Source organism: Cavia porcellus, unplaced genomic scaffold (assembly GCF_034190915.1).
Source record: "Cavia porcellus strain 051 isolate PalLab524CR breed Dunkin Hartley unplaced genomic scaffold, mCavPor4.1 scaffold_5, whole genome shotgun sequence".
NCBI lineage: Eukaryota > Metazoa > Chordata > Mammalia > Rodentia > Caviidae > Cavia > Cavia porcellus.
Window position 1 is genome coordinate 40,857,629 of NW_026947488.1, and position 14,344 is coordinate 40,871,972.

Consider the following 14,344-nt stretch of genomic DNA (forward strand, 5'->3'; position numbering starts at 1 on the left):
AATTGATTCCATGACACCCATGCTCAGATAAAAAAAGTCAGATAACAGACAAGCTCTGTGCTCAGCATGGCCTCCACTGGAAGAAGTAGAGGGGGACAGTTGGACAATTCTTCAAGCCTGGCTCTGTGTGTGCTGCATCTCTGACACAGGTCTCATTTTAATTATAGCATAAAAAAAGCCATCTTGGCAACATGGTGACTGCGACTTCCTCTCCTTGCGTGGTAGGGACCAGCTGGTTCAGTGCTCTGGTCTTTCAGATCTCTAATCCGGTGCTCCCCAGCCAGCATTTCTATAAAAGGACTTTTCCCCACCAGCCCCCTCCAAGTGACTGCCTCACCTGAACGTCCAGTTATAGTCATCTGACACTCTTTCCATTATGTCAAAAAAAGGCCCCGGGGCGCTGCAGAGGGACCGGCTCCAGGTGTCTCTGATTCGCATGTAAAGGTTCCGTGTATAAAAATTCTCGAAGTCTTGATACAGTGGCACAAAATGCTATAATAGCAGAATAACAGAGGTGAAACGTAAAAGATTAGCTTTCTTTTGCAAGTGAAACCTGGAAGAGACTGGTAAGGAATCGTCTACAGATATTTTTTGAGCAAGGGTCTGTGGGTGAGGCCTAAATGACCTGTGAGACCTCCATTCTTGAAGAACCTACCCTCGCTGGCTACAGTGGCCATCTGAATAGTTTCAGCCTTTGGAGAGACTGAGGCAGGAAGGTCACAAGTTTGAGCTCAGGCAGGGTAATTTAGAGAAATCCTGTCTCGATGAGCAAATAATAAATGAATAAATAAATAAACAAGGATTGGGGCATTTCTCACTGGGTAAGTCCTGGGCTTGAATCCCAGTCCTGAAGAAAAAACCCCAGCAACAGTAACAAAAACCTGGTGCTGATAAGAATAACAGAGATAACAGTGCAATAAAAGGCACTATAGCAGAGACACAAGTCCCTGCAGTGTTTCCAAGAAGGGAACAGTTTAGTTGCAAAACTTGAAAAAAATGATTATGATGATAATTTGATCTTAACTTTTTGAGCATAGATAACCTCATGCATGTGTTTTTAGAAGTGTGGATGGATTTGAACTTGCTATTGGCAGGTGGTTGACTGTCATATGTCTGAAGGCCTGACACAGAGATGACAAGCTTGTGGAGATGACAGGCTTGTCTTGTGGCAGAGGTGATAGCACTGTGTTCCTGGATACAGTGTAATCTGTGACAAGTATGGTGTGCGGGGATCCGCCATCCAGCTGAGGCACCTAGCAAAACATGGCTCATTTTAGAGCCATGGCCATTTCACTTCTGACAGCTAATGCTAGACAGAATGCTGGGCATCAGAGAAGTGTAAACTAAAACAACACTGTGATTCCATCTTACACAAGACATCAAGGAATTGGTTCTTTGAAACATTAAGATTAAATAATACTGACAAACCCTTAATCAACCTTACCAAGAAAAGAAAAAGACTCAATTCCATGCAATTAGAAATGAAAAGGGTGAAATCACAATAGATTATGTAGAAATCCAGAAGATCATCTATACCTACTTCAAGAACCTAATAAGATACCAAACACAGAAGGAGATACATATGAGTTACCAAAGCTGAACCAAGAAGATATAAAAATTCTAAATAAACCAATATCAGTCAATGAAATTGAAAATGTAATTTAAAAACATACCAACAAAGAAAAGGCCAGATCCTGACAGATTCACTCTTGAATTCTATAAGAAATTTAGAGAACTAATGCTACTACTTTTCAAATTTTTTTAATGAAGTTGAAAGAGAAGCAATAATCCCACTCCTGAGAGCAAGCATTTCTCTGATACCAAAACCAGAAAGGATCCAACAAAAAAACAGAACTACAAGCCAATTTCCTTAATGAGCATAGACGCAAAATTCCTCCATAAGATACTGGCAAACAGAATACAGCAAATCATCAAGAAGATTATACACCATGAACAAGTAGGATTCATCCAATGGATTCAGGGATGGTTCAACATATGCAAATCAATAAACATAATACTGCATATTAACAGAGCCAAGGACAAAAATCATATGATCATTTCAATAGATGCATAAAAAGCATTTGACAAAGTTCAATACCCATTCATAATAAAAAGTCTACAGAAAATTGGAATAGATGGTCTTTCTCTCAATCTGATAAAAGTCATCTATGATAGATCAACAGCCAATATCATACTAAATGGTCAAAATCTGAAAACTTTCACTCTAAAATCTGGAATAAGACAAGGATGTACATTATCATCTCTCTTCTTTAATGTATATCTGGGAGCATTAACCAGAGCAATTAGACAAGAGAAGAAAATAAAAGGAATAAGGATAGAAAAGAAAGAAGTTAAATTATCATTATTTGTGGATGACATGTAACCCTACATAAAAGATCTCAAAATATCCCACCCAATGACTTCTATATTTAATAACCAAATTCAGTAGAGTAGTGAGATACAATGTCAACATTCAAAAATCAGCAGCTTTCTTGTACATGAATAACAAACTGAGAGAAATAACTATACTTTTCCTCTGAGAAATTAAAAGTATAAATAAAGACTGAAATATATAATAGACAACATGTTGCTTAAATTGTTCTGTTTTGACCTGTATTGTTATGTTGTTATGTCCTCTTTTATGTCAATCTCCCCCCTTAAAAATTATTTATTTATTTATTATTTTTATTATTTGTTTAATTAAGGGAAAAAATTTAAAAATTAACAGGACATATTATAGTAACTGTTTTGATTTCCTATTAACTTGATTTGAAGTCCCGTATTTTTCTCACCATCTTGTTTTGACTTATTTTACTCTATTCTGTTCTGTTTGATAGTATCAAGTTTGAGGGTATAGGCAACTACTTTGAAGGCAATAAGATTCACTATGATGCCCATTCTGGTTTGACTATTATCTTCTTTTGAAGTCCTGTAATGTCTCCAATGTTTAGGTTTTATTGGTTTTGTTCTGTACTGTTTTGTTCAATTTTATTATACCTAATGATATAGGCAATTGTTTTTAAGGTAGCAAGAGGCATTATGGTAACCATTGTTGATTACCTTGTATTCTGTTTTTATATCATGTACCATGTCCATCCTTTGTTTTGACTGACTGCTTTGTTTTGTCACATTTGGTTTTATTCTCTTCCAAAAAAAAAGTAATAAGAACTGTGGGAGTAATAAAACCCAAAATGTGTAAATGTTATTGTAAAAAAGAGAGGAATAAAAAGTGCTCTACAGGATACAACTGCAAGTGTGTTTAGGTGTGTAAAATAGATGACCATATTACTAAGTTTTTGTTGGATCATTGAACACAACTGTTTGCAGTCTCACTGTTTGAATGTCCACGTTGTATGCTTTAATTTTGTAACTTGAACAACTATTTCTTTTCTTTTCTTTTTTCTTTTTTTTTTTTTTTTTTTTGTCTTTTTCCTTTTTATCGGTACCAGGGATCGAACTCACGACTGCCTGCTTGCAAGGCAGGCGCTTACGCCACTGAGCTAAATCCCCAGCCCCTGAACAACTATTTCTAAGATGACAAAATGTAATCTATTAATTAGTGATTTCTTACTGTTTATTTTTTGAAATTCTATATTACTTGTACCGTTTTACTGTTTGTTTTTTTTTCTTTAAATAAAATAAAAAAAGAAATATATAATAGATACCGAGAAATGAGAAGAAAATGCTCTTTAAGGGGAACAAGGGAGGCATGAAAAACAGAAGAGACGCAAAAAAAAAAATAAATAAAAAGAAAGAAAAAAGGAAACAAAGCTTTTGTAAACAAGGAGGGAAAGGGGCTAATGTGAGAAGTGGAGAGTAGAATAAAGAAGAATCAAGATATATCACATGCAGCTACAAATTTTCTACGATGAATGTTACCATTTTGTATAACTAAACTACAAATAAAAACTTTAAAAATACAAAAGAAAAGAAAGACATAAAATAATTACAAGTGCTGGTAAGGCTGTGGGTAAAAGGAACCCTTCTATACTGTAGGGAGAAATACAAGCTAGTACAACTACAATGTAGAGATTCCTGAAAAAATTAAAACTAGAAATTCCACTTGACCCAGATATTTTTATTCTAGATATTTTCCTGAAAGAGCTAGATGTCATATAACACTTGATACATGCGTACCTGTGTTTAAAGTAGCACAGTTCATAATAGTTAAATCTTGGAAGCAGCCTAAATGTCCATCAATAAATGAATGGATAAAGAAAATGCAATATTTGTATACAACAGAGAATTACTCTATCACTGATTAAACTATTTGTAGGAAAATCGATGAATCTTATGACCACATTAAGTGAAATAAATTAGATAATATAAATAGAAATAAATCAGAAATAAATAAATACAAATAAATTAGATAAAATAATTCTGCATGGCTTCTCTTATGTGAGAAACACAAAATATAAAAAAAGAGTAAAATGACATAAAATAGGAAATAAAAAAATTGATATTTTGCAAAAGGTAAGGGGGCCTAGAGAAGGAGGAAGTGATTAGAGAGGGGAAGAGGTGAAAAAAAGCATTAGGATGTTGTTATATACGTGTATCATTGCCACACAAGGAACACAGTCATTATATACTATAAGCATGTACCAATAGCACATGAAAATTGAACAAGATGAAAAACTGAACTATGGCCTAAGCCAAATGCTCTGAGTATTTGTCTTATCACAGCAGGAGGGAGGGTCAGAGTTTGCTAGAATACCCAGGGAAGCCTTGTGCAGGAGGAATCTTGGAGTAGGGCAGAATGAAGTTATGATTGGCAGGGACGCTTGGGGAGTGTGAGGGTGAATGCCTTTGTGTACTGGATATGTTGAATGTGAGAAGAATAAGATAAATGTCAGGTTCATCTTGCCATTCTTGCTTAGAAATTATATGGGCTCCCCTCTTATTCCAAGTCAAAGCTAAGGTCCTGATTCATTTGGCTCGCATGACAAATTGCACACTGGGAGTAGAGGTGGGATTGTGATGTTAGCAGCACACAGAGAGCAGGAGCCTAATCGCCTGCACCAGGAGGTCAGACTCCATTCTGCAGGTAATAGGGAGCCACTGAAAATGAAATGGAGCTGATCTGCTGAAGGGAGAAGGACCATGAGAAGGTCTTAGGGAATGACCTTGTGTATTCCCTGACTTGGCTCATTCTGGAGCAGAACATAGAGAAGATGCAGGCTTTGATGGCAGGTGGCTGCATGGAAGCCCCAGTCCTGTTCCTTCACCTTTGGGTGCTCGATGACAATGACATGATTCACGGGGCAGGTTATGATTTTGTGTAAGAAAAAAATGTTTTGTTTATATACCAGGGACTATCTGTTGCATGTGAATTTGCAACTCTGTTGGTTACATTTGAAAAGCTCATGCCAAATGTGTTTTGTCTAAATAGTTGTGATACAGATTTTATTAGTATTTAAAGCTACAAGTTTATGATAGTCAATGATATGACACTTTCACACTCTTGTGGGGAGAAATACTTTGAGATAGCAAGATTGTCTAATTTTAGATAATTCATCTCCAAGTTATTTTTTTATTTAATAACTATCTAAGCCTTTTTACTGATTTATGGATTTTCTGCTTTAAAATATTAGTTGTGTTCTTTTACATATTTAAAGTTTATTTGAGCTTTTATAATATACATAGTCTATCAAAATCAAAGGGAAGTAGGTCTGTAAATATTGTCTGTGCATTCTAAATGGAATTATAGTTCTGTTTTTTGAGCGGAGTCTTATTCAAAATAAAGTAACAGTTGGTTTTGGACAGGAGGTGAAATGATCCAAAACATTGTTTATAAAAATTAAAGTTAATTTTGTATTTGTAATAAGATGCCTGAAGGACAGATGGGACACTGATTATAGAAATCATGTATGTGTTTGACAAATACGGAAAAGTCACCCAGGAAGGTGAGACTTGAGTTCTGGTCAGCCTCTGCCTCTGCCCTCTCTCTCAGTGACTTCCATTGACCTCAAGTTTATATAGCTTCCCTCTAAAGCACCAGTGATAACACGAATCCTGACTTACATGTTGAAGCCAAGACCAATAAATTACCAGACTATAAGAGGAGTGTCTAGGAGTTACAAGGTATTTGTCACTGAGTGAGAAAACAGTGTGTGATTTCCTCACCTCCTGCTTTCTGAAAATGCATCATGATAGTCACCTGGGAAAAGGTGGGAAACTATTTCCTCTTGCCTCACCTTTCACCTCCTGATTCAGAGATCCTGCCTGGGTACCTAGTGTGGAAATAGGAAGTTATGTCTCTACTGAGATAAATGTTGAGATTACAATGATTCGTACCTGTTCTACGGATTCAGGGAAGACTTTCTGCTGCAAATGAGCTTGATATTTAACAGCAATATTGTGAATTAGGCACTTACAAATTCCTTCCAGAAAAAGAAAGGCCAGGTTTTTTTTTTTTTAACTACACAGAGGTATGACTTTGAATGTGATGTAAATTCTAACCAGATCTGATATGAATGTTTGATAGCCTAAATATTTCTAGGATGGACAGTGAGCTTGGGAATCCACCTAGAATTTAAATTATAGTCTGGGAAGGGACTGACTTGCTTTTGGGCTTTCTGTTTCTGTGTGGGTGTGTTTTCACTCCACCCAATTCCTTTGAGCAGCAGCACACCTTCTTCAGGGATAAATGATACCTTCTAAAGGTCAATGACCTCTAGTCTCAGACTAGTTCCCACAGTGACACAGAGAATGAAGCTAGATTTGATATTTCGCAAATATAACCATTGCAATAGGATGCATCTTTTTCTCTCTGTGAATTTAATTTACCACTTGGCTGACTCACTAGTCTATTTTATTTTCGTGACACAAATGGCTAAATATGACATACCATACCATCAACCCACAATCATTTTTGGAATTAAAGTCTAAGGAAGGCTAAATTAAACCTAAACATATTTCCTCAAAAATGGTTTTGTTTCATCCCCAATGTGGTAATATTTCTTTTACTATCTTTCTAAACTATAAACGATAACTTAATCTTCCAAGTGTGATAGATATTTCTCTATAAGATTTATAAGTTAAAAACTTTACTGCACAAATTGAGAACTATAACCATGTAAAAAAATCAGTACTCTTTTCAATGAACTATGCTACAGAGCTTGCTGTTTATAAGGAAGTGAAAAGAAAATATCCATAACCAATTGTAAAAAGTGTTGCCAAATTTGGGAGCATTACCCTACTTAATCAAATTAGCTACATCCCTTTTCAGTAGCAAATAAAATCATAGCCTTATGTGGAGGGAAATGGGTCAGTATCAAATACCAGTTATTCTTGTGTGTCTACACAGATACTTCTGTTCTCACTTAATATTTCATTTGATGTTATTATTCATTTTTTGAAATGGCTGTTTCGGGGCTGGGGATTTAGCTCAGCAGCATAAGCACCTGCCTTGCAAGCAGGCAGTCCTGAATTCGATCCCCGGTACCGATAAAAAAATAAAAGTGATTATAGAAATAGCTGTTTCTTCTACCATGCACCTCAGAATAATAAAATAGCCTTATGGTTTTTCTTCTTGTTCATAAGGCTGACTATATTTAAAGCAGTTCTTTGAGGCAGGAGGAACTCAAAGGAAGGGTGGCTAAATTGAATTTGTAAGAGATTAGATAGTCTAACAGGTCAGAGTTTAGGTGTTCTGCAAAGGCTTGTTTGTTAAAGGTCAGTTCCACCCTGCAGAGCTATTCAGGGATGGCAGAACATTCAGGAGGTGGAGCCTGGTGGAGGAAGTAGGTCATTGGGGGCACATCCTTTAGGGGGTACTGAGGCCCTGTTCCCTTCCTCACTCCTCCTCCCTGCCCCATATGGCAGGCAGATTTGCTCTTCCTCCCTCGTTGTTCTTCCCAAAGTGATGGGGCCAAGTAATCATGGGCTGAAATCTTTGAAACTGTGAGTCCAAAGAACTCTTATTCCTTTTAAGTTGTTTTTTCCAAGGGCATTTTGTCTTAGTAAAGAAAAACTAACACAGATGGGGGTTGAATAAAAGCACTAGTCTTGGTACTTGTGTACTCAACCACTCCTCTAAAAGTCCCATAAAATAACACAAAAAAAGACATTTAGAAAACAAAATGAAGTCAGAGATCTTTAGATAATTCAAAGGGCTGCCAAAAAATAACACATGTTGGAGAATCACAAACGACACAACATGAATAATATCTAATGAATAAGAGACAAAACCTGAGGAAATCACAGTTCAAAAAACTTAAACTTGGGTGGATAAAAATTAACTGTAGGGCAGCTTCTCCTTGAGAGAGAGGAGTGATGGCAAGTTGATACTCAGGGTGAGCAACTGGGAAGTCAGATCCCTTCATCCTCCTCCTCATATTGGGCTAACAAGTAAGAAGCAGTAGTGGTACCTACAGGGCTGTGTTGCATGTTGGGCAGCAGAAACTAAAAGGAAGAGCGACAGCAATGCCCCAGTGTTGAGAGGTGGGAAGCCTCACAGAAAGATGACAAGTAGTTATGGATTTAGTAACTCATAGGCTTTTCTCAATGAGAGGATATTACCGGGCTTTTCAAGATACATTACAAACTATAATAATCAAAATAGCATCATATTGGCAGAAAAACAGACAAATGGGTCAATGGAATAGCATAGAGAACTTAGAAATAAATTTGTAGATTTACAACTATTTGATCTTTCACATATACCAAAAACACACCATGAGGAAAAAGCAAACTCTTTAGTAAAACTAGGTATCTATACAGGAATTAGTGAGACTGGACACTAATCTCTTCCCTTATTCAAAAACCAAATCAAAATGGATTAAATTCTTAAGTAGGTCTGGCCATAGTGAAGCAACCAAATTTTGAGCAAGAGAGTCCAAGATGCATCTCAGGTAGCTTATTAATATAAAGAAAGGATACTGTCAGAAATATGGAACTAGTAGTGGTGATATTAAAAGGATAAAGGGTCAGTCTGTTGACTAGATTGTGAATTGCCAAGTCCAATCACAAGCAATATAGTGATTTCAGTTAATTAGAACTTCAGAGTTCTCTGGGAGATAATAGAGGGCCTTGATGGATCTGCCATCACTGCCATTTGTTTATGTAGGATCATTTCTTCTGACACATGTCCATTTGCCATCTATGTGCCTGCCCAAGCAGTAATTTGGGATCGTTTGTATTCTTTCATCTGCCATACACTAAGCACAAAGACTTGATCAAGAGATCATTCTCCATTTATTCTATTGCTTAGCTCAAGTGCAAATGGCCTTTTCTGAACTATCATAAACTTTAATAGATTGACTCTTTTCTTCTTGTCTTGAATTGGATTCCATCCTGACATCTTTCAGTTATCAGGAGTTTGTTTGCTTTTCATCCCCTCTCTTTTTTCTTTCTATATGAGTCCTGGGAGATCTTGTCTACATTTTTGATTTAGATTTATGTCTAGTTGCTGAAGGTATGCTATGCTACCATATCCATCTGAACCTTTTCTTTAGAGATTCAGATCTGTATATTTAGCTGCTAATTGTTCAAACTCAATTTGACCAAAAATAATTCTTCTAACTGGTCTTTCTTCTGTATTTCTCATCTTAATAAGTAATATCACTTTCTACATAGCTTCTCAAGTCGTAAATCTGGTTATGATCTTGAATTTTCCATCTCTCTAATTCCCTAGGTCAATTAAATCATATTTAACTCTCTCTTTTAAATATGTTTTGGTTTTATTTCTTAGCACTACGCCCAGTTGTCCCTCCCTTGGTTGCAGTCCACCAGTCCCATCCAGATTTTTTTTGTGGGTCTATGTTGTCTTTCTGAAACTCATTTCTCATATCAGTAGTTCAGAGAGAATGACCTTTTTCTACATCTATAACTGCATTTTTCTGACCGAACTACTTCAGGGCCTTCTCTTGTTCCTATATTAAATTTCTATGTTTCATTAAAAAATTATAGTCTGGTTCCAGGTGGCTTCTAATATTCCTGCTTCCACTCTGATCTTTGGTTTTTTGAATATACGTTACTTTCTCTTATCCCTGAACCATCTTGGACCATGTTCCTTCTTCTTAAAGAACCCCGCACCCTTTTTTGCTTCATGTTTTGCCTTGCTGCTTGTTCTTCAGATCCTAATTTAATTTTCTGTCCCTCTAAGATGGTTTCAATAAACATCGAATTTAGTTAGAAGTTTTTCTCTTTCTTGATGCCTTGCTTGCTTATCAAACTCTGTTGATTTTTTTTTTATCATTAGCTTCCTGAGGACACACACTATGGCTAACTTGCTTATATTTTTATCACTAGATTACGGTACAGGTCTGGTGTAAAACAAATGTTCAGGAAGAATTTGACTTGTACTCTTTCTCAGTACCCTTACTGAGAATGTTCCCTTTTGTATCGCTTACTTGTAAACTGCTGCTCCAGAATCACAGGTTCTGGTATCCTTGAGGAGTCATAGAACACAGGTCCCTCTGACACATGACTCTCTTCTCCAATATCATCTTTTAACAATGAATTTCTTGTCAGTCAGTTTGCATATCAGACCTCTCTGATAGCAGGCTTTGTTTATTTTTCTACAAATATTGGCACCTATTACTTGGTATAGCACGTATGGCTTGCTAGCAGCAAGAGGGGGTCTAATAATAAAACTAAGCCTGATTTTCTTCTGAAGGCATACTTTTGGCTTAAAAGCACTTTGAAAGAATCGTTCTGTGCAATTTGTTCACTGGTAAGTGAGTGTAAAATATATTTTTGTTTCTTGAGTACTAGTTGTTAAGTTACAGATCTGTGGCTCTCTTGTTACACTGAAGCTTGTACCTCACCTATATTCTTTACATAGATGTGCTCAAGGTTCTATCACATGGAATGATCCATGTTCATACTCAAAGTATCTCAAAGAAATTTTTTGAAATAAATTCATAGCATCCTAAGTTTTTAAAACCAATTTGGAAAACATCATAATATGGCATCTTTGTAGATCTTTGAATATTTTTCAGGTTGTCCTTCAGCTCTGTGCAAAAACAAGATGGTGTAGACTTTTATAGGTTAACTATCAAAAGTAAGTGGATCAGTGTTTCTAAATCATAAGAAGTTTAGCACCCAGTGAGATTTTGGAAACCTCTAGGGGACTTTGTGATTACTAAAAGTGGGAGTGTTGGTGCTAACGAGCAATCTGGTGTGTGGAGAACAGGGATGCTGTTAAAATTCTTACCATGCACAGGACAGCCTCTTACACTGAAGCATTATCCAGTGCAATACATCTGTAGTATGAAATATTTCACTAGAATTACTTTCCTGTTTCAGGATGGAATACATATAAATCATTCAACCTACAGTTAGAAGACCAGAGTACATACTCAAGTGTTCTTATTCTTATATATTGAAATTTTTAAGTTTTAAAATATCTTAATCCTTGTCTCATAAGGTTATGATATAAATTAAACATTATAATGTATAGGAAAACCTTACATTATAATTATTTTAGTATCTGGCAATTACTAATTAGTTGCTCAATAATTACAAACAAGTTGAAGAACACAATGGGATGGGTTTAGTGGGTGGAGATGAATGGAAGTGACCCTGCATAGTTCCTGAGCGTATCATAGTTCTACCATATCATTTTGCATCGCCACTTCTGAGAATACTTTGGGGACCAGTAGACATTGACAGAACCCCTGGGAGATGCATACACGTACCTTTTGTTCTTTTCGCTCTACAGCTGCATTGCATTTTTCTATTCCTGACTTTCTCAAAAAATCTCTTAAATGGCCAAACAGCGTTGCAATTCCATATCCCATGTATGTGGTAACCAAAGCATAAAGAGGTGGTTCCTCGAAGGTTTCAATAGTCTTTGCATAAAGATGTGAGTTTCCATTTTGCTGAAAATACAAAAGAGAACCCAAGGTTAGCCATTTTCCATGACAAATTTACTATGGTACTTAACATTTTTTGCTTTCTATCCTTTGAGTTTTAAGGAATATACTTAAGATTGAAAAAGCTGGTTGGAAAAAACTGGAAACTGACTATTGAAGAGGATATCATAAGTGTGAATTTTGTTTGATAACCTATAATAAAACAATTGATTTAAGAAAAAAATTCTCAAAGATATTCAAACCATTAGATGAGACGGTAATGAGGAACAGAGCATTAGTAAGGTGCCAAAATGTAATCCCATAAATTACGGGAGTCATTACCTTAACCAGTTAATCAAAATATATCACAAATGTTGGGACAACCAGCCTTGAGGAACTTTTATTGTCTTGTAATAATCAATGAACAGCATTGTGTATGAAACACTTAACCAGAAATTACTTTAGCTCGTCTATATAGCTTCTGTTAAACAGAAATATAAAAACAGAGAAATCTAATAAATGACATCATGAAAAAACACCATAATCCACAATGTATCACTTTCTATCTGACATTTGGGTCTTTCAGAAAGTCCATCTTTATAAAAGAAAGGACAATTACAGAGGGATTAAAAGAAACTATAAGCAAATGTAGTATGTGTTTTCACTGGATTATTTAAAAAATTTTTTGTGAAAAAATGTGAAAAACATGTTTTGCAGTTATGCAAATGTGGATTGAAAATATATCTTACTAACAATAATTAATTTTTTAGGAGAGAAAGTAATACTCTACATAAAGTGATATTTTAATCCTTACAGTTCTTATACCGACATATTAAATGATGGAGTAATGAGCTGTAATTTTTCCTTCAAATTATTCAGACAAATTACATAGACATATGAAGATAATATGAGAAAATATTAGCTGTTGAATCTAGATGGAAGTCATATAGGTGTTATTATATTGCTTTTCTGCTGTTCTGCATATCCAATTCAATAAATATTTAAAAATTTTCTCTTTTTTTAAGGTATTAATGTTCCAATGGCAAGTAGACTTTTAGCATCAAATATTCTGATTATTGTTTAACTGATTTACATACAGCAGCTCTATCAATGTTTGCTCAGTGGATGAGTAAATAAATTATTGCTAATGCTGATATTTATTTAGTACATTTAATAAATTACTTAAAGCACAAACATTTATGCATTAGTTCATTATTTCTTTTAATCAGTATATGTCCCCTAGATTCTTCATTTCCAAAAACTGATTTATAAAAAGTGTTTTGATCACTTGGATTATGTAACTCTTAGTAATGTGTCAGAAAGCATTAAATATATACTAATATTTAATGCATTAATTTATTTACCAGATTTTTGTTGCTGTTATCAAAATACCTGACACTCACAATTTAAGAGAGAAGAGGTTTAATTTTGGCTCACAGTTCCAGAAGTTTCAGTCCATGATTGGTTGGTTCTAGAATCATCATGCCAGAAGGGACAGGTGGAACAAAGTTGCTTAATTCATGGTGAGAAACAGCACAGGGGAAGAGTGTCAGTAAGAGATGTCTCCTCCAGATGACATTCCTAGTGACCCCTCTACTGAGCCCCACATCCTAATAAGACATTCAGCCATTCAACTATGAACATCAGTGGTTGAATCCACTGATGAGTATAATGCCCCTGTTACCCAATCACTACTCCACTGTCTCTTGATCTGTTCAAATTGACAACTAAACATAGCTGTCACATTTAGCTTACAGATACATAGAGAGTGATGCACCAAAGTAGATCATGTTAATTAGAAATGTTGCTTTGGCTTTTTTCCTAGTCTTCATTATCACCACAACCAACACACTCTTCCAGAGCATGCTGCTCTCATTTCCTCTATATTGTATGGGTTGCAGTACTTTTTGAGGTCTTAATGTGATTTACTTCCCCAAAGTCTCCAAGTCACAAAATAGATGGAAAAAAATATGGTAGGTGAGTATTTTGCTATTAATATCATTTTGTTAAAAGAAAACTGCTGAAAACCACACTTAGCTCAGTGCATCACTGAGGTCAAACTGCCAACTTCTAGTTGGTTCTGCACCTCCGTTCTCCTTTTCACAGTGTGGCAGAGTAACAGCCACATGATTTTGACCAAATTTAGGACAAGATCTGGAGGACAGTTCTATTCCAGGATCAAAGTGTTACTTTACTGTAGAAAGCAGATAAGAGATAGCCACAGAAGACAGACTCAGAAAGAGTGAAGGCTAGAAATAGATCCCCTAAAATCCCCTGAGAAACTCAAATTCAAACTAGGAAGGTTGCAGAGACTTCATTCTGTGGTTGGAGGGCAGATTTGGTGGGCATGATCTTCAGAGGGGGTTGGATCTTTGAGTCCAGTAGTCTTCTTGTGCTGGTATGACACTATCTACACCCAGCAGACACTAGTCCTTGATTTACTGGAAGTAAAAATTGGGACTGCCTAAGTGTCTATACTAAAATCATAGATCTCTAAGTTAGTGAACTGTGATTCATGAGTGGTTCTTGGGGTCTATCAGTATCTA

The 14,344-nt window shown here is 35.8% G+C and overlaps 1 protein-coding gene across 1 annotated transcript in view; it reads right to left on the reverse strand.

Moving 5' to 3' along the window:
• Positions 1 to 14,344, reverse strand: part of Sptlc3 (serine palmitoyltransferase long chain base subunit 3) — a 148,627-nt gene that overhangs the window by 86,662 nt on the left and 47,621 nt on the right. The window contains exons 3-4 of the mRNA XM_063248687.1: positions 11,643 to 11,825; positions 338 to 492 (exon numbers count right to left, since the gene is read on the reverse strand). Coding sequence (XP_063104757.1) covers positions 338 to 492; positions 11,643 to 11,825 — 338 coding nt within the window. The remainder of the gene's footprint in view (positions 1 to 337; positions 493 to 11,642; positions 11,826 to 14,344) is intronic.